Genomic DNA, 21072 nt, shown 5'->3' with positions numbered 1-21072 from the left:
TGAAAATTTCTCAGACATAATAAACAGCTGTAAAATACTGTGAAAGGGGAGATTATTTGGAGGGGGAGACATGCCCAACCTTGAGCCATAAATATGTCCCTGGAAAACTATTAGACAGAGCCATTTTCAAAGTAATGTGCATAGAAACATGCAGCAATAAACTACTTACAAGTGTAATTGCTAGAACTGGAGGGAAAACTTTACATGGAATCATTTGGTGAAAATGCACTTGGGTCAAAAGTAAAATGCTGCACTAATCTGATGTCTTTCAAATGTTTTCAAAATAATTTGTCACTAAGTGACTAAACTATTAGACTTTAGGTTGCAATAGATAACATAAAAAAGAAATGCAAGATATTTCTCTTCTCATGCCTCTAACTTTTACATTGAGACAAGAATTAACTGATGCGTTACTCAGGTATATTTTTTCTTCTGTTTGTTGTTGTTGTTTGTTTGCTTGTTTTTAGAAAAAATATGCCAAAGTCTTTCGAAGCTGAATTGTTTGTACTAAGCATTGTCATGCAATTTTCTCTCTCCATAGCAGGTGAGGCCAGCACTGGCTGCATGCAGAGTACTCTCTGATGTTGCGAATCCCTGCAATTCCTACTCTGGGTTAAATAGATTTGGAGAGAATGGATGACAAAATACATCTATGATACAAGGGTTATGGACACAGTAATGTTGGTTAAAACTTTAAGGAAATCTCTTAGGTAGTTAGCTGAAGGAGCTGTGCTTGAATAGTACATTTCTGATGCTGCTACAGCTTCACGCATGTTAACCTGCAGACATGGTGGAATCTCAGATGAGATCTGGTCAGAGACAGAAATTGATCACGGCATTTTGGCATTTGATGGTACGAAGTAAAAAGGAAAGTGTAGTAAGTATAACAGGGAAATTTCACATCAGCTTTTCTCATAAGCAATCTTTTTTTACCTAGCTACAGAAAGTCAAACTCTTAAAAACTAAGAACCAAAATTATGAGAATCTTATTAGCAAATATTTCCATGTGATCAGACTGCAAGCACCTCTCATTCTGAATTGTGGTAAGGATTATTGTATGAGTTTTGCTAGTCTGTTTCGTTTCCATAATTGTGTTTATTTTTTTATTTGCAACAAACAGACAGATGAAAAAATGAATTCCAAAATCATACACTACAGCTGTTTCTATTCTGAAGCCTGAAGTTTGCATTTACTATTTTTTTGTGTAATTGCAGATTTCACAAGTTGAGTAGGTGATCATGGAAAGATTGGTATAGAAAGATACTAAGAGATTTGAGATAGAAATTGGTTTTGCTCTTGAAATGGCTCAGAAGTACATAATGCCAGTTAGTAGATCACTGAGACAGAAATTCAAGGATTTTGAGTTTTCTCAGGGGTTAAAGCAACTTTAGGAAAAAATACCATGCACTACTAAACTTTCAGAGAGCATGTCATATTACAGCTCCAAGATTTTTTTTGTGTGTAATTAGTGCTATCATTGTTTAACAGGAACTAGTTTCCACAAATTCCTATGTAGAAGAGAGATTCTGCGTAGGGTCTTGCCCTCCAGAGGGATTAGCCATTTTTGGTGTCTTCTTCCTCAGGATGCCAGAAAATATTCTGTGGGGCTGGCACTTGCAGGAATGGGGATGGCTATGAATATCCTTCTAGCAGCATTTTTTTTTTTACCAGTGGTTGCATTAGACCATAGTGTCTTCCAAGGTTTCAAATCTTGGTGCCACTGTGGAGATCTGGTGCTCCAGGTACATCCTTCCACATCTTGGAAGGACTGGGAATCCAAAGCACTCCTGTGGCAGAGGGACAAGAAGGTATTCATAAAGGAAGACCTATTTTATGCTTTTCTGCATCATGAGACTTAATTCTCTCTTGGATTCCCCCTGTGCCCTGATCTAGTACTTGTTATGTCACACCAAAAAAAAAGGAACAAAATGCTTCAAACTGATGAAAAAAAGACCTGTGCTCTGAAGAGCTTACTAGCAAGAGAGGGAGTTAGAATGAAAATGTGAAAGTGTGAAGCAAGCAAGCAGTGGAGCATATAGTACCAACCAGGTTGAAGCTCTCAGGCTGAACATAGCTTTAATATGGCACTTGTAGAGAAATAGGTATACATGAAAATATTTGATATGCATAACAACTCAGTATGATTTATTTGCACTTGAAACAAATGAGCAGAACAAACAAAAATAGAGCAGGCTCTCACTAAAGAACTAACCTCTAGCTTATTTGGCATATGCTTTATTTGTATCTCATCTAACAGTAGATGACAACCCTTTCACAAATACATAAAGCTCTGGAGTTCAAGGCAAGTGAGGTTAACTCCCAGCTGTGGTTGCTTATCTGAAGTGTATCTAAACCTCCTGAATCTGCATCACTGAGCTGGAAATCTCTCAGCACCAAGCCTTCCTTCTGGAATGGCAGGGATGAAGACATTAGTGTTTTTTCTATCATAAACTGCACCTGTTTTTAAAACCCACATAATTAGCTGGGAGCTCAGTAGAAACAGATAGAGAAGCAGGGGGACAAAGATTTCACCAAGCTCAAAATGTGCTGTGTTCAGACTTGTCGTTCACAGTAAGTGTTCACAGTCTTGGCCAAATTTAGGTATGAATACTTTGCAGATGCAAATTTTGTCATATGTGACAGTGCCTGGCAGAGCCCTGGGCAAACACAATATACATCTCCATCCACACCCAGCCAGCTTCCTTGTAGAAATTCCCTTTGCCTTTGGAGAATGTTGTGTAATCCAAAGGGACTGCTGTAGGACCACTGCATCCTTTAGTGTCTGCACACCATGGCCAGAGCCTCTTTTGAGGCCAATCTTCATTCTTTTTCTTCCTCAAAGCCTAGGGCTCTGCCTACACCCTTTTCACCATCCAGGACATGCCATTCAGGCCACTTGTATCTGATCATCACATCAGTGAATTCACCTCGCTCCAACTCACCTCCTGGGATTAGTAAACTCACGATGGTTTTCAGCTGAGTTGGACACAAGTGTATAGGTGCTAGGATAAAAGTACAGGAGTTGTATTCATTCTGTGTTTCAACAAGGTGTTTTTCTCTCAAAATTGTTCTATAAGCGGAGTGTGAATGTGTTTAAAAGAGTACTAAATATTACACAAAAGCAAGGGACAGTCTTCTCCCTAGGTGTTAGTGCTGTTGTAGTGGTAATGTGTGAAAAAAGCCAAGAGTAGAGCAGACTTTGAAAAACAGTGCTAGCTTTGGCATGTGCTCCAAATACTGTTGGAAGAGGATTATTCAGAAAGGATGCTGTTAAGTGAAACTGGACCCTACTTCAGATCATATTAAATGGAAATTTTTTTACAAATTCTCAGCTAAAGAGGTTTCCAAAAAAAAATGGTTATTAAAACATAAAATTTTGCCACTGTTAACAACCTAGCCATTACAGCAGTGACCTGAAAGTGAGGGAATAAAAATTTACTGTTGGTAACAAAACTGTCTAGAATGTGTTCTTCACAGTCCAAAAGGAGAAATGCAAATACCGTGTATTTATAGTCAGCCCTCAGAAACTGGGAAAATGAACAGTGAATGAGCTGTTTTCTTTCCGCTCTTTATAACTGGAAATATTTTTCCCCATTAAACACTTGGAAGCCAGTGTTCCATCTTTGTGTTCCATATTTTCTTTAGTAACAGCTATTGATTGTAGCAAGGTATTATCCTAGTAAGAACAACGGGACTTGATTTATGGCTTGTATGTTTGACAGCATTCTTTTAATGCTCTGAAGTACGTGTCCACAGTTTTGAAATGTCTTTTAAGTATATGTTTCAAGTTAATGCATTTTTAAATTGAGGAGGATTCTTAGTAGGATTTTGAAAAGAAAAGTGCTACAATTCTGCTTCTGTTGACGGGGAAGTTAAAATTCCCAGTGGGAGCAGTCATAGGCCAAGGCTGAGCATTTCTGAAGATCCCACCCAGTACAGGAAACTCCCTATGTCAAGCTGATATCTTTGTCTCTCTGTATTAAGTGTTTAACACCACAGAGTTATAGCCCTCAACTTGAGATAAGAAAGCTTTTCTGCGACAGCAAGGGCTGACTATCTTTAATTCCTGGCTATGGAGAAGACGGCCTGCACTCCCATTACCTTTCTGCTGCTATTTATGAGAATCTCAGGTGTATTGGTTCGGTGGTGTTTTCTGAAAACATGAACAAGGGAGAGAAAGGATGAGCAGGTACTTTGAAAGCTGAGTTAAGTTTGGTGGAGTAGGATTCACCTCTCTTCCTTCAGCCTAGCATGTTTTGAGTACTTCATGTAGCTTCTGCGTTGGGGTAATGGGTCTCATATCGCAAAGGCTGTGGCTGTGGGGTAAATCAGGGCAGTGAAGTGTTCCAATTCTTTTGTAATGGAGGGCAGGTACCTGACTCGGGCAGTCTGGAAATGACACCCCTCCAAACCAATCTAAGCGTTGCATACTGGCAACTGCCAGTGGACCTACTCCACTTAGAAATATAGTGCAGAACAGCAGACAAGAGGAAAAAATACAAAAGGAACATCAAGACACAGTCTTTCAGTTTATCTCACAAAAGCCATTGAAAGGGAAAAGTTTCCTGAGGCTGAGGCATCTCTGGTTGACTTGGTTTCATGCTGTAATGCGATAGCCATTGGGAGGCCTTTTCAATGAGCTTGTAGTCCAGTGTCACATGTGGCACTATTGCCTTCTGAGGTGGTGAGACCCCTTGCTTCATTACACTGAGAAATTCCAGGGGACTTGGAAATAAATAAGTGCACAGTCCCGTTGCTGTGCCGGGCAGGACTGGGCTGGGGTGGTGTGTTTCAAATAAGAAATTGTTTCATGCCTACTCAAGGCTTAGTCTGTGTGGCTTTATACATTCTCTTTCCACAGATGGCAGCGCCTGTAGGAATTATTACTATTGTTTAAAACACTAGTAATCACTTGCTTTCATGCCTTTGAAAGTATAAACAGCCTGTTTCAGGGGTTTACTTGCCACAGTTGTATTACTCATACTCTGTTTCTTGCTTTGTTTGCTGGTAGAATACGTACACCAATGCAGACAAGCTTTTAGAGGCTGCAGAGCAGCTGGCGCAGACTGGGGAATGTGACCCTGAAGAGATCTATAAAGCAGCCCGGCATCTGGAAGTACGGATTCAGGACTTTGTCCGGAGGGTGGAACAGAGGAAACTTCTTTTGGACATGTCAGTCTCCTTCCATACGCACACCAAAGAGGTAAGATGTGCATGAGGTGTTTTTTGTTTTTTGTTTTTTTTTTTTTTTCTGTGTACTGCACAGTGCTGCAAGAGGCTGACTCTGGGTACAAACTGAAAACCAAGATAACATTGAAAAGGCATCATCCTTGTGCTGGACTGAAATCTAGTTTGCTTGATACATAAGAATAACTGTTGTAAAGAGGAAACAAAACATGAATGAAACACGTGAGCAAAATAGCACAGTAAAATGAAGGAACAACATAACAAACATCAAATGGTGCTTAATTCACAATTAGAACATATGTTGTAAAGCAAGAATTGTCTTGTAAGAACATCAGTTGATATTAACACATTAGATATAAACATGCTTGCAGGATGATACGTATCATCAGAGGAATTCTATTTGAATGTAATGTTAATTAATGTAACCATTAAGTGTTACTGGAAATCTTACATTTTTTAATGAGGCAGACTTCACTTTTCAAAATTATGGGTAAAGAGCAAACAGCCACATACTGATAGAGTGAATCAGTGAGGACCTGAATAAATGCAGTTTAGCATAATTGAAAAACATCCAGAGATAAGGCTGTCTCGACAGAGATACAGTGGACAGGCCATCAAATGGGAGGCCACTGGGGATGTAATTAAAGCATACTTCACATTTTTCTGCAGACCAAAGGCCATTCAGTGATGAGTGACTGTTAAAGATAGGCTTTCTGCTGAGGGAGATTGAATTAGTCAGAATGGTTGTTTTCATGCTCTGTAGCATCTGTTTGCAACAGCATACTTAATCTGAAAGATGTTGTTAGAAGCTGAAGCTTTACTGTGCGCTTGCTGATTTACATGTTACAAACAAGTTGTACATAGCAGGTTTTAATGTGCTGGGGAGCCTCCTTAAATAGAGTATGTATGCACACATTCATATGTATGTGTGTGTGGAAGATAGTTGGAGATTCAGCATGTCTGTTATAGCTATTGATACATGAGGGTTTTCCTTTTATGTCCTGCTTCAGAAATATACCAAAAAAAAAAAAACTAGTTACTTTAGTTACTTTAAGTTTGTGAATAGTGCTATTGTTTCCAGTGTATCTCAAATGCTTGCAGCTATTCTGGTTTGCCACAGGGGAAACTTAATTGGTTATTTCCTCACTCAAATTATTTCATAACAGTTTCTTACTGTGATTAACCTTGCTTCACCTATGCAGGTGGTGACTAGTAATGCCAGGAAGCTATCGGTATGATGTTTTCTATCATCTAAATTTCTTCTGATGATTCCTGGTACTGAGTGGCCGAATTTGGGTTTGGGAACTAAAGCTTCCCTGTGTGAATGGTTTTGGGTTGCAGTGCAGAATGCTCACCTCTAACCTTCTTCAACAAGAAGGGAGCTAGCCAGCTGCACTCACCTGGTTTCAATGAGCCATGATTTGGGGGTATAAAAATGCAGATGTACTTAAATGCCAATATTTTTTGAAACTATTAAAAAAAGAATCTTTTGTAACAGCATCAGTGCTGTTTACTAGGTATTGAGAGTTAACCCTGAATCTCAGCCTTATTGTCATTTACTCATGGGACAGATGGATACTGTGATGCCCCATAAGTACTTGCAGTCAGTTTTAGGGAGATCCAGAGTGGACAGACTCTTCCGGTTGCCTAAGCTCTTTCACTCCAGAGGGACAGATGAGGGAGCTGTGGCATAAAAATGGAATATAGCAAAGTCAGGATGGATTCAGAGACCTACATTCATCAGGGCAAATGATAGCTATTTGATTGGGTGCAAAGAGGCTGCAAAAGTTATTGCAGTCTCCTGCAGCACCATCCCCCCGCCCCCCAGCCCCATCCGCCCAGTATCTGGAGGATGCACAGTAGCTCTGCAAGAAAAGTAAGTTTTCACATCTTCACCCCTGTGTTATCTCCACTCCTGGGGAGGCAGAACACTCAGGTCTTTCGGCAGGTTCACTGAATTTCTTTGTGTGTCACTACCAGCCCCCTTCAGTGATGCGTTTCTGCATGTATATTTTAAAATGGCATGTTAACCAATGTATTTGTTCTTCAACGTGAAAAACAGATAGTGGAATTCATCAGAAATGAAGAAATGCAAACATCCTTCCTTTTCCACCTTGCATCTGATAATATTATGTCCTTTCTCTGTTTCATATCTGAGCTCAGCTGATTTCTCTCCAGACTCTGACCAGGAGATGCACCCAGCCATGGTGAGAACTCCCAGCCTACAGGGTTGGGCTGGACCTGATGCAGGTTCTTGCTCTAACCACTTGTCCAGGCCAGATCTGCACCATCCATGCTAGTTTTCAGAAACTCCTTAAAAACAAATCCACCATATTTGCTGGCATTTCAGTCCAACAAAGATAACATTAGATTCCAATTTTAAAGGTAGGGTTTATCAAGCAAAATTCTGTTTGAGTCAATGGCAGTTTTAGCTGAGCTAAAGAAAGAGTGTGGAGTCAGCTTTAAATTCTAGCAGATGGCAAGGGAAAAATCCTTTTGCTACAGCAGTGAAATACAGGAACATCTGAGATCCATTGCTGCTGTTTTACCAGGAGGCATTCCAGCTACAGTGCCAACACGTGCCTCCCTGATTAACCTTGCCCACCTACCTGCAGCGCTGTGCTTGGTACTGTGCTGTACTATGCCCATTTAAACACTTCACCTGGGAGTGTCTTGGGGCAAGGAGAAAGCCGTTTGGCTGGCATGTTAGGGTGTTTAACACCTGGCATGTTTTGTATTATTCTTGAAGACATTATTAATTACTCAATACTAACTGTCATTATTCATTGCAGCCTTTGTAATTCTTAAAGAAACCATTTCTTAAACTATTAACGAGTATTTCTCTTATGTCCTTGGAAATGAAGAAACAGTTGGCTTAGTGTTTTCTTGGCAATAATACAGGAAACTATGGCCTAGATGTATTTTTCATCTAACTTTCCCAAATTCTCATTATTTCTTGATATATTAATCTACTGAGACAGAACTGGTGAAAGGGAGAGTTAAGTAGAAAGAATCAGTCTTACTGACATGGTTTTTATGGAAATATCCTAAATATCTTCCTGCAGCAAACACATTGCTTTTGACAATCTTCCTAGAGCAGGTGAATTGCATTTCTGATGCAGTAATTCCCAGACGTGGCTGAGTGCATCAACAGTGAACTTCTCGCTGCTTACCTGTACTCTGCTCACCTCTTCATCTCCATGTGTGACTACTAAGATTTCCAGCATCTGAGAAACTTGCAACAGCTCCCATTTTTAAAAAGCCGTCTTGTCAAATAAATGTTTCTTTTTAAAATCTTCCTTGCTAGAATTTCTTCAGGACAATACATTGTACTGAATTAAATTTAAATCTAGATATCCCGTGAGCAATGAAAGCTAGGAGCAATTTTTTCTTAATACCACAGCAGACTTGAATCACTGCTCACTTCATGTCAAATAATCATGAGAGGATTCTTTATACTAAACATTGACCTATACAGCTGAGGGAATATGAAAGATTAACAATTAAACATAACAATAATTCAGATTTTTTTTAAGCAGTCTTACTGTAAGAATACATGCAGTAGGCTGAAATTATGACTTTCTGAAATGGGAAAAACATTTTAGAAGCACAAATTTAGAGCAGTCTCCTAAGTGACTGTTAGTATCATAACTCACGAGTGAGGTAGTTGCCCTATTGCCATTCCTATAAAAGAGATGTTGTGTCTCACTGTCATAGAGTATTCATGATGCTCTCAGTGTTTAATCAATATTGTTCTACTCTTTTAGGCCAAGGCATTCGTGATGGTGTGAGCAGAAACCTGCTACCTTGGGAATCAAATCCAATTATCTGTATGGCAGGATAAAGTTATAAATTATTGTCAGTGGCAGAAATGCGTCCAACAGACTTGTACCTGAATCATTTCTCTCAGGATTAAGTGTGATTGAATTCAGGATCTTATTTCAGATCTAAATCAATTAGTGGCAGAATTGCCAGATCTTGCAATTCTATCACAAATCTCATGGTAGTTGATGTTCTTTTGTGAGCTCTCAGCTTCTAGGATCAAATAATAATACAAGATTCTTGGCTGCCATTTCATTTTGTTTAAATGAGAATAGTTTTTGAGCCTCCTGGAGAAGAGTTTGCAGATGCCATAAGATCTCACCCTTCAGACTGAAAATCCTCAGTGCAAATAATCATTTGTCTGAATCTTAACATTTCACATTCGTTTCACAGTTTTATATTTATGGTTCTGAAGTGGACTTTATCATTCCAAGTATAAAAATGTAGACATGAAAGGACATTATCAACATTTCTGTATCATTACAAACTTTTAAAATCTTTTTGCCTAATTAAATACTGACTTAATATATTGTAGACTTCCTCACTTCCCATACAGATTTTCTGTTTAGCGCTCACAGTTTTGTTTTCTCTTGCTTAGAGAAGCAGGACATACTGCTTCCAGCAGCTTCTGATTCAGCTTCAGAGTCACAGATTTAAACAACAATATAGAAAGGCCCAGAAATTACTTTTGTCAACTAAGTGTTGAGGTTAGGCTACACTTACATGTGTGTGATACCTGCATGCAAATAAAGTCTTGTCTCCATCTACAGGATTTTAGATTTTAGGATTTGTGTAGGCATTTAAGAGAAAGTATACGTGTATTCTGTATGTAGCTAAAGTAAAGGTTTGTTGCATTACTTGTGTTGGCTGATCATGAAGTCACTAACTTAAGAAACAAGGAGGAACTTCTCTGTATTTGGATCAATTTAAGGCGTATATGTCTTAACCTGAACTTCAAAACAGTTCTGCAAATGCTTCATAGCTCGTTGTGGTATGAAAAGCATGACTTACCACCTCTAAATTTCCCATTTTTCAGTGGGTTTCAGGTTTCCACCTTTGTGTTGCCCCAAGCCCTGCAAGAGAACAGTGAAAACCAGGAAAAGTAGGAGAGGCAGGTCAAGGCTTTGCTGGCTCTCGGTGGGTCAGAGCAGAATGAGGAGGTGCTCAGTGCTTGCAGTGCCTTGAGGAGGCTGCCAGGCCTACCTGACCCACAGAAGGGATGATGAGCAAGCTCAGGAAGTATTTAATGTTGAAAAAAAATGAACTGCCAAACTCTTAGCAGGTTCTTACTGAACATGTGCAAACTGGAATTTGACAGAGGTCTTCTGAGTGACCAAATTTGGGCAGATTTTCACAGGGATGACATAATATATGTTCTTTACATCAAGGGTATCCCTGCAAAATTTCAAACCCTTGCTTAAAAGCATGGAGTGTCTGGAGCATCTCATGCAAGCAGAAATAAGACTCATTTTCTAACACAGGCAGAATAACTCCTTTTACCCCTTCCTATCATTCTAGACCTTTTACCTCAAAATTCATCAAGTTCAGCCTTAGGCAGATACCTGGTATGGAAAGTTTCACTCGGAACAGCTTGTCTGATAAGGCCATGTGAAACTGAGAACAAAGTCCTAGACCATTAAGTGTCAGTCAGCTTCCTAGAAAGACTTACATTATTTGTGTTCAGCAGGTCACCTCGGTCACCCCACAGACATCAGTGGGGCTACTCAAGTGGGTAATGGAAGTGAGTTTACCCCATTGGTTAGGAAGTGTTTTACTGCAGGCACCGCTAACTTAATTTTGCTTCATAACCAAGGGCTGTGAAATTAAATTCTCTCTGCTTCAGTTGAATATCATGATTAGGAAATTATTTTTGTGTAGGTTGCTAATTTTGGCAGGGCTTGGCTCTCGTGTTGAGGGAGAGTTTCTGGGAAGCAGGGAGCAGAAAGCTCACTGGCTAGGGGTTGCTGCTATTGACTCGAGTCAGAAGAGCTGGCAGAATGAATCAAAGTTAATCATGGAGCAAACATGGCAGTGGTTCAGGGATATATCGTATAATCCTGTCGTTCTTTGTAAATTGACCCAGGATTCACAGTTAATGTTACCGATCTTAATAATTGTTTGGTTGACTTGAACTGTTAATATTGACATTACAGAGCAACCACCCACCAGATTATACAGATTTATGATGAAAGGGATAATCAGTGTAGTAATTCCACTTTCTGGCATTTCTAGAAGCTCTGAAAAGGTCTCATTCTGGGGACATGGTTCCCACAAAAGCACTTCTTTCCTGAACTGCCATCCTGGTCAGTGCTTTTGTTGCTTGTCTCATATTATGGCCAGATTTAAAAACAGTGAAAGCATAAAACACTAAAATGACCCAAATTGGCTCCCTTTGCATAAAATGTGCTCTGACTGGGCATCTGATATCCCAAGATTTTTCAGGATGAGAATGAAGACCATGTGTCTGTGTTAAAAACTTAAAATGTTTTTCCTTCAATGGGCTAAAATTCCCAGCTGAGATTTCTAAAGCAGCAAACAAAAATGGACTGTGAAAATACCTGCTCCTTCTCTCACTGCATGGCTGTGAAACATCAAACTTTAAATTTATGCCTCTTACAAGTATGAGTGTGGCTCTTTTTGGGAGCTGAACCAGTGTAGTTTGATCAGAGGAATACTGTAAACAGAGAACTTGCAAGATAAGGAGAGGGGAAGAAGCAGATGCAAAAAAAAAAAAAAAAAAAAAAGTGCTAGGTTTTTAAATGTTCTGATATTCCCATCAGAGGTGGATTTGCTGGCAGACAGCAGGAGATGCGGATGAAGGGAACAGAGCTCTGCATGTGCCAGTAACATCTATGTATGTGTATGCAGTTCTTTGCCTGGAAGGCAGATGCCTTGAACAAGACAGATATGTTCCTTTACCTGCTAGCTTACCGTTAAGATTCTGATAACTGGGCTGTAGAGAGGGCTCTGCTAGTAAACCAAGCATTTTTTTGTGTGTGAGCTATGTGAACGTTGACTCTGAGTTACCACTAATCAATTACCATGAAGAAAAAAAAAAAAAAATGTAGGATCAAATCCCTCTCCCAACTCCAGAGCACAGTCTGTGGCTTTGACCCAAAGGCAAGCATTCACCAGTCATCGCTTTCTTGGTGGTTTCTTTGCAGGTTTAAATTTTTTCTGTAACGCTAGCAAAGCTCTGCAGCTGGGGAACGAGGACAGCTGGGGTGGTACAGTGTGCCCCTCTTCCCTGTCCATTTGTTGTCTAGAAGCAAGATTTTTTTGTGAAGGATTAAGAAGCTGGGAGTGGAGAGAGCTGTGATATCCTGGTAGCACATCCAGATCTCAAGCAGAGGAGTTTGAAGCGTGGCCAGACCTCTAGTGAATAAAATTCTGCCATCTGTGATCTTCCTTAGGAAAAAAAAAAAAAAAAAAAAAAAATTGTGAGACAGAATCAAGCTAATAAGAATAAAATGTCCAACCTGCCTGCAGCAGAGCTCAGGCAGATGCATGGAAGATAAGTTCTTTCCATCTTTATCCCATGTCCTTACCAAAGGATTCCTACAGACTTCAGTTCAATTTGTACATTGACAACGACATTTTTTCAGGCCAGTCACCGGTATTTTGACTGATTGCTTCCTATGAATCAAATATTACCAGCTTTAGAAAGTCCTTGCATGTGTTTTGTGTGTTATGGAGATGGGGCTCCAGCCTGTATGCCGTGCTCTGCAAGTAACAGCAGCTCATGCTGCAACTAGAAGGGTGTTTTATAAGCATCTTTAAATAAGGGGTGCCAGTTCTCTTAAAATACACTTTTATTAGTCTTATAATAAGGAAGGAAGGGCTTATAATGAGGAAGATGGGCTTTTCCCATTCCCAGTGTGTGGGCTTGCAGCTTTTGCTGTTGTATACAAAGGCAACAGAGTGGGCAGCCAGTGAGTGTGACAATTTGTGTATAGAGTACTCTTCATCAAAGCCTTACAGGGGCACTCCTGTAATTCACTCATCACTCAAAAGACATGTTCTGTTGCCTCTTAAGTGCACATGTGCAAGAGAGCCTATAAAACTAGTTTAAAATGGTTAATGTCAGTGTAGTGGTTCTGGTTGGTTAGAGTAAGGTCGCAAGTTCGTTTAATCCTTAGCAAGTCTCAGAATGATTCAGAATTGTCAGAAGTGATTTATTTCTGAGCTTCCTAGATTCCTTTGTAGAGCTCAAAGTTGCACAAAGGTCTCAAAGCAGCAGATCAGGGTAAGACCGAAGTCGTACAGCAAATCGCTTGAAAAAGCACAGAGGGAAGAGGTAGTGCAACTCCCATTTGAGAAGTAATGAAATGTTTAGAGTCAGGGAACAATTTAGTGGAAAACTTAATGGTACTTGGATTTATTTAAGTGTACTGCCGAATTTATAGAGCATAGTTTGCAGCTATGGAAAGCTCCTCCTGCACCAAATTGTACTGTATTACACTGGTGTAAATCTGAGTAAATCTTTTGATGTAGGAAGAACTTCTCCAATCATATATCAGTATGATGATGTGCAAAATTTGATTTGCTTAGTACAATTACTGCAGCTAATTACATCCAGATTTGTAATTACAAGTAACATATTAAAATTATACTAGAAAGTGAACATGTTTTTGCAATTCATGGTGGTAGCAGAAGCATGGAATGCGTACAACTGATTCTTCAGTAATATGCCAACTCTTATCCTAGAGCAAATAGGCCCTGAATTACATATACATGACCTTGGGCTGGGGATCTCACACTCCCTGATATAAGTGTGGCTACCCAAATCATGTTTCCTTTGAGAGGGGATTATTTTATGCTATATCAATCTGGTCCATGCAGGACTTAGAAAAAGCATCAGATGTTTAGGCATTGCAAATCCTTTTGCCATAGGCAAGGTTACTAATTAAAACGTGTTAGCATACAGAAGCCCAGATGCAACCTAACCAAGGATGAATGTCAAGAAATTGGCAAGGAAAAGGGAAAAAGCAAAAAAGAGGTTAGGAAGAGATCAGATTTTTATTTTTTTTTATCACAGAATGTTCCCTTTTTTCCACTCACCATTTCTTCCCAACCAGTTTGGTAATATCTGACATTACATCTTGCAGCAGGGTGTCTCACCAGCTGCATCTTACCATGGAAGTCGCATATTGTGGCATTTCATCATGTGTAGCGTCTGGTCATATCCTATCTTGTCACATTTTATTAGGTATGTTGTCATCATGTGACACTTCACTGGTGGCATGCGGTCACGTTACAGCTCATCATTACATACATTGTTTGATGTGTTTCTATTGACGTTTCCATCAGACCTTGAATATGCCATTGTGACTTTAGAAACTGTTGTTGAAGTATGCTCTTAATTTATAAACATCACTTCCTTCAATTTAAACAGCCCTGGATGCATTCTAAGTGTGAACAAACATTGGCTGTTGGAAATTAATTATGCTGAGAAGTTTTATTACCTTCACCATGTTGGTGGAGAGAAATCAAGGCAGAAAAAAAATAAATGAAAATAAATCTGAAGGCCACACAGTGAAAACAGATTCACAACAGGTACATGAGCATATGTTTATGCTGAAATCCTGCCATAAATTAACCTGAACCAATACATCAAACAGAATCTGTTTCCCAAACCTCCCCTCCTAGGGTTTCTGGGACCTCTTCCTGCATATGGTAAAATAGCTAGATATTTTACTGCATAGAATGGTTTGTATAAACCTGGCTTAGAAGGAGGGGGAAATAGCATTGATGGACATCTCTCTTTGGAACAAATCTGTTTTATTTTTCTCAGCATGCTCTTGGTTCTCTGTACATTTCTGTGTGCAGTGCAAGTCAGGTGGGAAAAGAGGACCCCCATATTTCACTGAATTCTTCTCAGTTCTGCTTTAGCCTTGGTTTCTGTGATGGACATTCACTTTATTGAGTGACATTCCTTTTGTGGCATTCACTGTAACACATGGCACTTTGCTGACACTGTAAAGGAGTAGATGATATACCCTGGAAAGTTGCTTGTTTCCATTAACAACCTTGTTTTGAATGAAAAAATGTACAGTAGTTGTTCTCATGGATTGAACTGACTGCTTCTTTGCTTTTCCCTGGTCTCAATGTTTTTAAAGTGTTTTGGAGGCAGGGGTTAAAACTCATCAGCGGCATTTGCACATCACAGTATACAAACACTGGGTGTTTAATAGTTATTCCAAACATAAAGGCAAGACTTTCTCAGCCATCTCTCTAGGTTTCAGAATTTTTTTTAAATGGTCCCTTGCTCTACGTCAGAAGCATTAATTTCTAGGTGACAGGCACAGATGTCCTTCAAACCTCCAGTAAGTGGTCTCATTAGGTACTTGAGTAAAATGAAGGGTATTGCATCAGATAAAATAGCTGGGAATAGAGAGCTGTATTGTCTCCTGGATGGGGAGGAACTGCCTGTGTTTTATAGCCAAGAAAGACAAAGAAGTTGTTACAGTGCATTAGAGAGGTGCCAGATGCTCCCCCAGAAGAGGTGGCTTTCATTCTTCTTTTCCATTGGCCTAGTAATAAGAAGAGAACTGTTTTTCTTGTTTAAAGCCATGGTTACCTTGGTAAATAAAGTCTCAATTCCGGAGCCTCTATGGAGAAGCATGATCAGTTTAGGGCTAGATATTTGCCTTAAACTTTAGTGCAGTCAACACTTACAAGTTTGTAGACTTAGTTTGCTTGAGTAGGATTTGTGGCTGGCTCTTTCTGATAGAATTAATTCAGGTTTTACCACTAATGCATCAGTTTCTCCACATCCAATTAACTGTACCAAAGCACAGATCAATTTGAATATATATATATATATTTGTTTTTCTTCATTATTTTTGCAGGATTTTGTATCTTTGGATTAGAATGTGTTAAGCGATACAATGTAGAGATAATGTATTGTAGACGTGTACATCACTGGTAAACAGTAAAAGTCACTGCAGCTGGATGTGTAAATACTGTGTTAGCATTTGAAACGTCTGCATCTACCCACACACACCTCTTTTATGGGATCAGTAATAGATTAGCAGTAGTTTGGAACACGTATGGGAATGGGACAGGTGCTCACAAATGCTGCTCATGCAAAGAATAAAAGAGAAAAGAGTTGGATTCTGCAAATATGACATAAAAGCTGGCCTGTGTAATATACCAAATTTCAACAAAAATTTGAAAGTGTGAATTCAGTCGGAGCTAGCTAGCTGTTTAAGAGAATGTCACAGCATGAATTAGGAAATGCACGAAGTGTCTGATGATCTGGCGTTTTAATAGTGAGGATTTTTAAAAGTAGTTGAATAGTTGCATTAGAATTAAACATCAAGCCTTCATAGGGACTGATTTTCTGAGTTGTGACAAACACGAACAAGCCAGGATATGATTTCTGTCTCATGATTAATAGCTCATCTGACTTTGGTGCTGTGGTGACATGGAGTTCATCTTCTCATTTGTGTGGCATTCACAGATGGGCCTTGGTGGTAATTTATTTCAGGTGCTGTCAGTTGTAGCACATAACATAGGAGGTTTTTGAATCAGGTTCCTATTGTAAATTGTTACTGAAAGATCTTCCTAATCTTATTAATATTGACTGATTCTTTGTATTAGGATTTCCCAGGGATTGGTGGAGTCTAAAGGATTAGAGGCCTCTGAGTCAAGGATGACCTAGATTCTGTTAGCTTTTATTATGCAAATCCTTACAATCAGAGGTCATTTATGGGAACATCTGAAGTTAATGTGAGTTCATATATCTGAGTGCTCTCTGAAATTCACCAGTGTTTCTGTTCCAGGTGAGTACAGTGCAGTTTATTAAGTATTTCAAAACTGGATTGAGGTAGAAGTATACTCAAAAAGTAACGTAGGATCTTAGAAGTCCAAATCCTTTTGGCTGCTGCTGGCAGATTGGTTCTGAAGACACTCTGAAAACAGGGTTTTCTCTGAAGTCCCAGTGGGGGGGTTGCAAATTTACTTTCCTGCCCTTTCTAACGTGATAATTTCAGGAAAATGGAAGATTGCTACCAATAAAGCAAGTTCTTTATTTCACTTTCATTTTTGTAAAGGAAATTCCCTGAGCTTTTTTTTTTTTTTTGTTATCGTTAAGTGAAAAAAAAAAAATCAGAAAAAGCAGCAAGAAATTAAAAATACAGTGGCTTTCCAAATTCAAAACAGAAGAATGATTTATATGCATGGCCATTTTTCTCTTCTATATTTACAGAGTGCTCTGTGACTTGAAGATCTGATAAGAAGAGAAAATAATATTTCCCCCAAAATGGTCCTTGCCTGTTATAGTCCAGCTGTCCCTGCTGTTTCAGCAGGAGCAGGGATCAGCTCAAAGCCAGGATGATTCTGAATGTGACTCATAGATAAAGGCACAAATACATTTTCCTTTATGGTGGCTTCTTAGAGTTCAGTACCTGGAACTCAGGCCACAAATGGAAAAGCTCTCTGCTCTGTTCTTTATATATGCTCTCATCCTTTCTTCTGTTTTATGAGGCTGACTACTTAATTATATTTTTCTTATATTAATATTTGCCTTTTTATGTCATGTCTTTCCTCTGAGAAAGTGAAAATACATAAATAAACTGAGCAGACACATTCCATTTTAGGCCAATAGTAGAGTAGGATTTATGATTATGCTACTTATGAATAAACAGAAGGGTTCACCCTAAATATTTAAAGCTAACTCTGAAAAACTTAATGAAAAGCCTTCAAATTAAGCAGATATCTTAAAATGTGTAAGTGGCTTGTAGCCTATCAAGAAAGGAGTCAGAAGCAGAGGTGGGGATAGGGCACAGGGAGCTGGGCGTTCTGTTCTCTACTATCACCAGAACTGCTGGGACAGGTTCTGGTTTGGATTGTTTTGTTTTAGGTTGGGGTGGCAGCCTTAGGTTTGGCCCCTAATTGTGAAAAGCCCGATCAGTTGGCACTTAGAGCATCTCTCTCCTCCTCTCACTGTACAAGGACAGGCAGAATTCACAATCGCAGAAGAAATCCCGTAGGATGGGGATCCAGTGCGTCTCGTTCTGAACAGAGACGTTTTTACCAGCTCTCTTGTCGCCCCCACACAGCGTCTGTCATCTGCTTCACGTGTACCTCCAGCTCCCTGTGAGACAAATTGCTTTGCATCTCCCTGGGCTGGCAGCATGGCCTCCTTTGACATTCCCCAGGGCAGTGGTGCAGCGTGGTGCGTCGGGCTACCTCGCGGGATAGACCAGCAGAATGTGGGTTAATGGGGCAGGCATGGCACAGAAAATAGTCTCTCTGGTGGAGTCATTAGGATTTGCTGGCAGATTGCCTGCTCAGTTGGTGCAATTTTACACTCACTTTTCAGAGAAAGCTTAAAGGGGAAACCTCTGTTCACTCTGAGGCTTTACAGCCATGAGAGGCTGGGGCTTGCTGCCACTGTCCAGATATCTTATGAACAGCTGGCTGGAAATTCTCATCAGAGCACTTACTCAAATGATTTTTGTTGTTGTTTTGAAACTGGAAGTCAAGACTGTTTAGAATGAATGGATCTGTGTGAGATAGATTGGTGAGATTGCTGTTTCCTATTTCTGGGCTTTCCAAAAGTCAAAAAGCAGAGGCTGAGGTACATTTGGGGGAGAAAAAAAAAAAAAAAAAAAAAAGAGAGAGAGAGAGAAAGTAGAACACAAACCCTCCTGCCTGGGAAGGCATAGCTGAGCAAGTACAGCTAGACTTCAGTCAGTACTATACAAACATAAAAAATGTTTTAGGTCTCAGTCCTGCAACAGGCTTCAGCTGCATGTGAAATTAATAGGAGCTGAAGGCACACGGCTCCTGAAAGGGCTAGGTTATCACAGCTATAGGACATTGTAATTTATTACTTGTGTAAAGAATTAATAGGCAGAATATCATCAGGCTAGTTGTTGTCATGTATTAGACTGAAACACATATTAGTTTTGGAAAAAAAAAATCTGGTACTATATTTACTTTCCTTTGTTGCTTAAAATGGGATTGCACCAACCAGAATTGAATAGCCAATGCATCTTTTTGTCTTTAAAAACTTCAGGTCAGTTTTCATGTGAAATATGCAGCCCTAGTTAATGCTTTCTGATCTGGAATTAGAGAGCAAAAGGGTTAAATCTCAATCCCTCTCTGATTTATATTTCCCTCCCCTCCTTCCCAGCTGTGGACATGGATGGAAGATCTGCAGAAGGAGCTCTTAGAGGATGTCTGTGCTGACTCTGTGGATGCGGTTCAGGAGCTCATCAAGCAGTTTCAGCAGCAGCAAACAGCCACCTTGGATGCTACCCTCAATGTTATTAAAGAAGGGGAAGATCTAATCCAACAGCTCAGGTAAGCATCCACCTGGAGGACAGGTGTTGAGAAATCTGGTCTTTGCTGTGGTTTGGGTGTACATAAATGGGGAAGTGTAAGTTTAGGATTATTGGGGAGAGTTCATTCATTCCTTGCTTATTTATTATTCTTCAGTTTCTTTGAGTAATATATTGAAATTGCAAGGAGTGATTTATGTGGACTGATTCGAGTAGTCTGTGGATCAGCATGGGTTGCTGTTTGACAAGTAGATTATTTATAGGCACAGTGAAGTGAACTGAAACAAATGTGTTTCAGGTGAATATTTTTAGTTGGTATTTATAGAAGATTGTTAAATTGTTGTGAGCTGAGGCCTTGTGATTTATGTGGTTACTCCTGGTGTAAGAGAAGTATTCCTCATAGTAAAACATACATGTCTAACCATCTTTGCTCTTTTATTTTGCATGCAGCACCCTTCTATTTATCTTTGTCCATGTGGGGTTTATTCATACTGTCAAGAAGGGTCTTGTGCTGCCAGCTCTATTTGCATTATGAATTAAAACTCATTTTATCTGATTTGAAATACACAAAGTGACTGGCTCAGAGAAGTTGGGTGTTTGGATTATTTTTTTTATTGCTTTCTCAGTCTGTAAGTGTAATAGAACTAGTATCTGCAGAGCACACAGTAAGCTTACCCCAGAATTTTAGTTCTGAGAGCTCTCTCACTTGTTTTTACTTACAGCAATTTTCTATGCCTTTAATCTCATTGACAGCAGTGGATTCTTCCTGCCTTGTAGTGATGTTACTGAGCTCAAAACCAAGAACACCAAGTCCCTTGTTCTTGAGACTTTTTTTTTTTTTTTTTGTATATTGTTACAGATTCCCCTCGTCTACCTGTATTTTGTGTGAATATTCATTCTCCATATGTAATATCCAAGTGTTACAGGTCTTATGTTGTCCTCCCCAGCCTGAGCTTTCTGAGTCTGATGCCTTCGGTTCTTGCATAGGAAGAGCCAAAAGTGTCTATTGCAAGGTAGTAATGAAGCACCCTGGTAGAACCCTGCAGGAATTGCTAGGTCTTCTATTGCAGGCACACCCTGAGGTGTGTACTCTACTTTCTCTTACCACCCTGGATGTGGAGTCTTCTCCACTGGCTTGTGGGAAAAAAAAAAAAAAAAAAAAAAAAAAAAAAAGTCTTTTATAGGTTTTGATTGTCATTCAGTCGTGGCAGCCACAAGGAGAGACAGACTGTATAAATGCCTCTTCTTGGTGAATGCGGCTTACCTGAGTCATGGAGAACATGGAACCCAGGTGGTATTGTTTGCTGAGACCAGAGTTGGAAAGAAGGGATCAGGAGAAAAAAGAGCAAGACTCCATCCAACCATGCATCTTTGCTGATAAGTAGGAAGGAAACATGCTTTTCTTGGTTAGTGTGCTGCCAGATGGAGGGGGCTATAGATAAGAACATACGTATGGCTGCCCATACCAGGTCAGCCAAAGGTCTGCGTGGCAGTTTCCCTTTGTGCAAAGAAACATTTTGCTAAGTTTAAGAGATATCTATGAGGCCTTGAGAAAGGTGGTGAAATTTTGTACTAAAACATTTTTCTCTTGCTATCCCACCTATTGGTATAACATCATGAACACTCATGGAGCAAGAAGACCCTGGAAGGGGCCCTGTATAAGACCATCAGGTGAACTACGTGCTGTGTTACAGGGTAGCAGAATGTGTCTGTATAGAAGTAGTCCTGGTGCTGGCTGTGGGATTGGCCTAAAGCTTTTTGCCTGCACCTG

At 39.7% G+C, this 21072-nt stretch overlaps 1 protein-coding gene across 15 annotated transcripts in view; it reads left to right on the top strand.

Moving 5' to 3' along the window:
- Positions 1-21072, top strand: part of KALRN (kalirin RhoGEF kinase) — a 497542-nt gene that overhangs the window by 285576 nt on the left and 190894 nt on the right. For all 15 annotated transcript variants that reach the window (XM_035331506.1, XM_035331495.1, XM_035331496.1 and 12 more), the window contains 2 exons: positions 5012-5203; positions 19154-19323. In XM_035331506.1, the coding sequence (XP_035187397.1) occupies positions 5012-5203; positions 19154-19323 (362 nt within the window). The remainder of the gene's footprint in view (positions 1-5011; positions 5204-19153; positions 19324-21072) is intronic.

The sequence above is a fragment of the Oxyura jamaicensis genome, chromosome 7 (assembly GCF_011077185.1).
Source record: "Oxyura jamaicensis isolate SHBP4307 breed ruddy duck chromosome 7, BPBGC_Ojam_1.0, whole genome shotgun sequence".
NCBI lineage: Eukaryota > Metazoa > Chordata > Aves > Anseriformes > Anatidae > Oxyura > Oxyura jamaicensis.
This window is presented reverse-complemented; position numbering and strand designations above follow the sequence as displayed.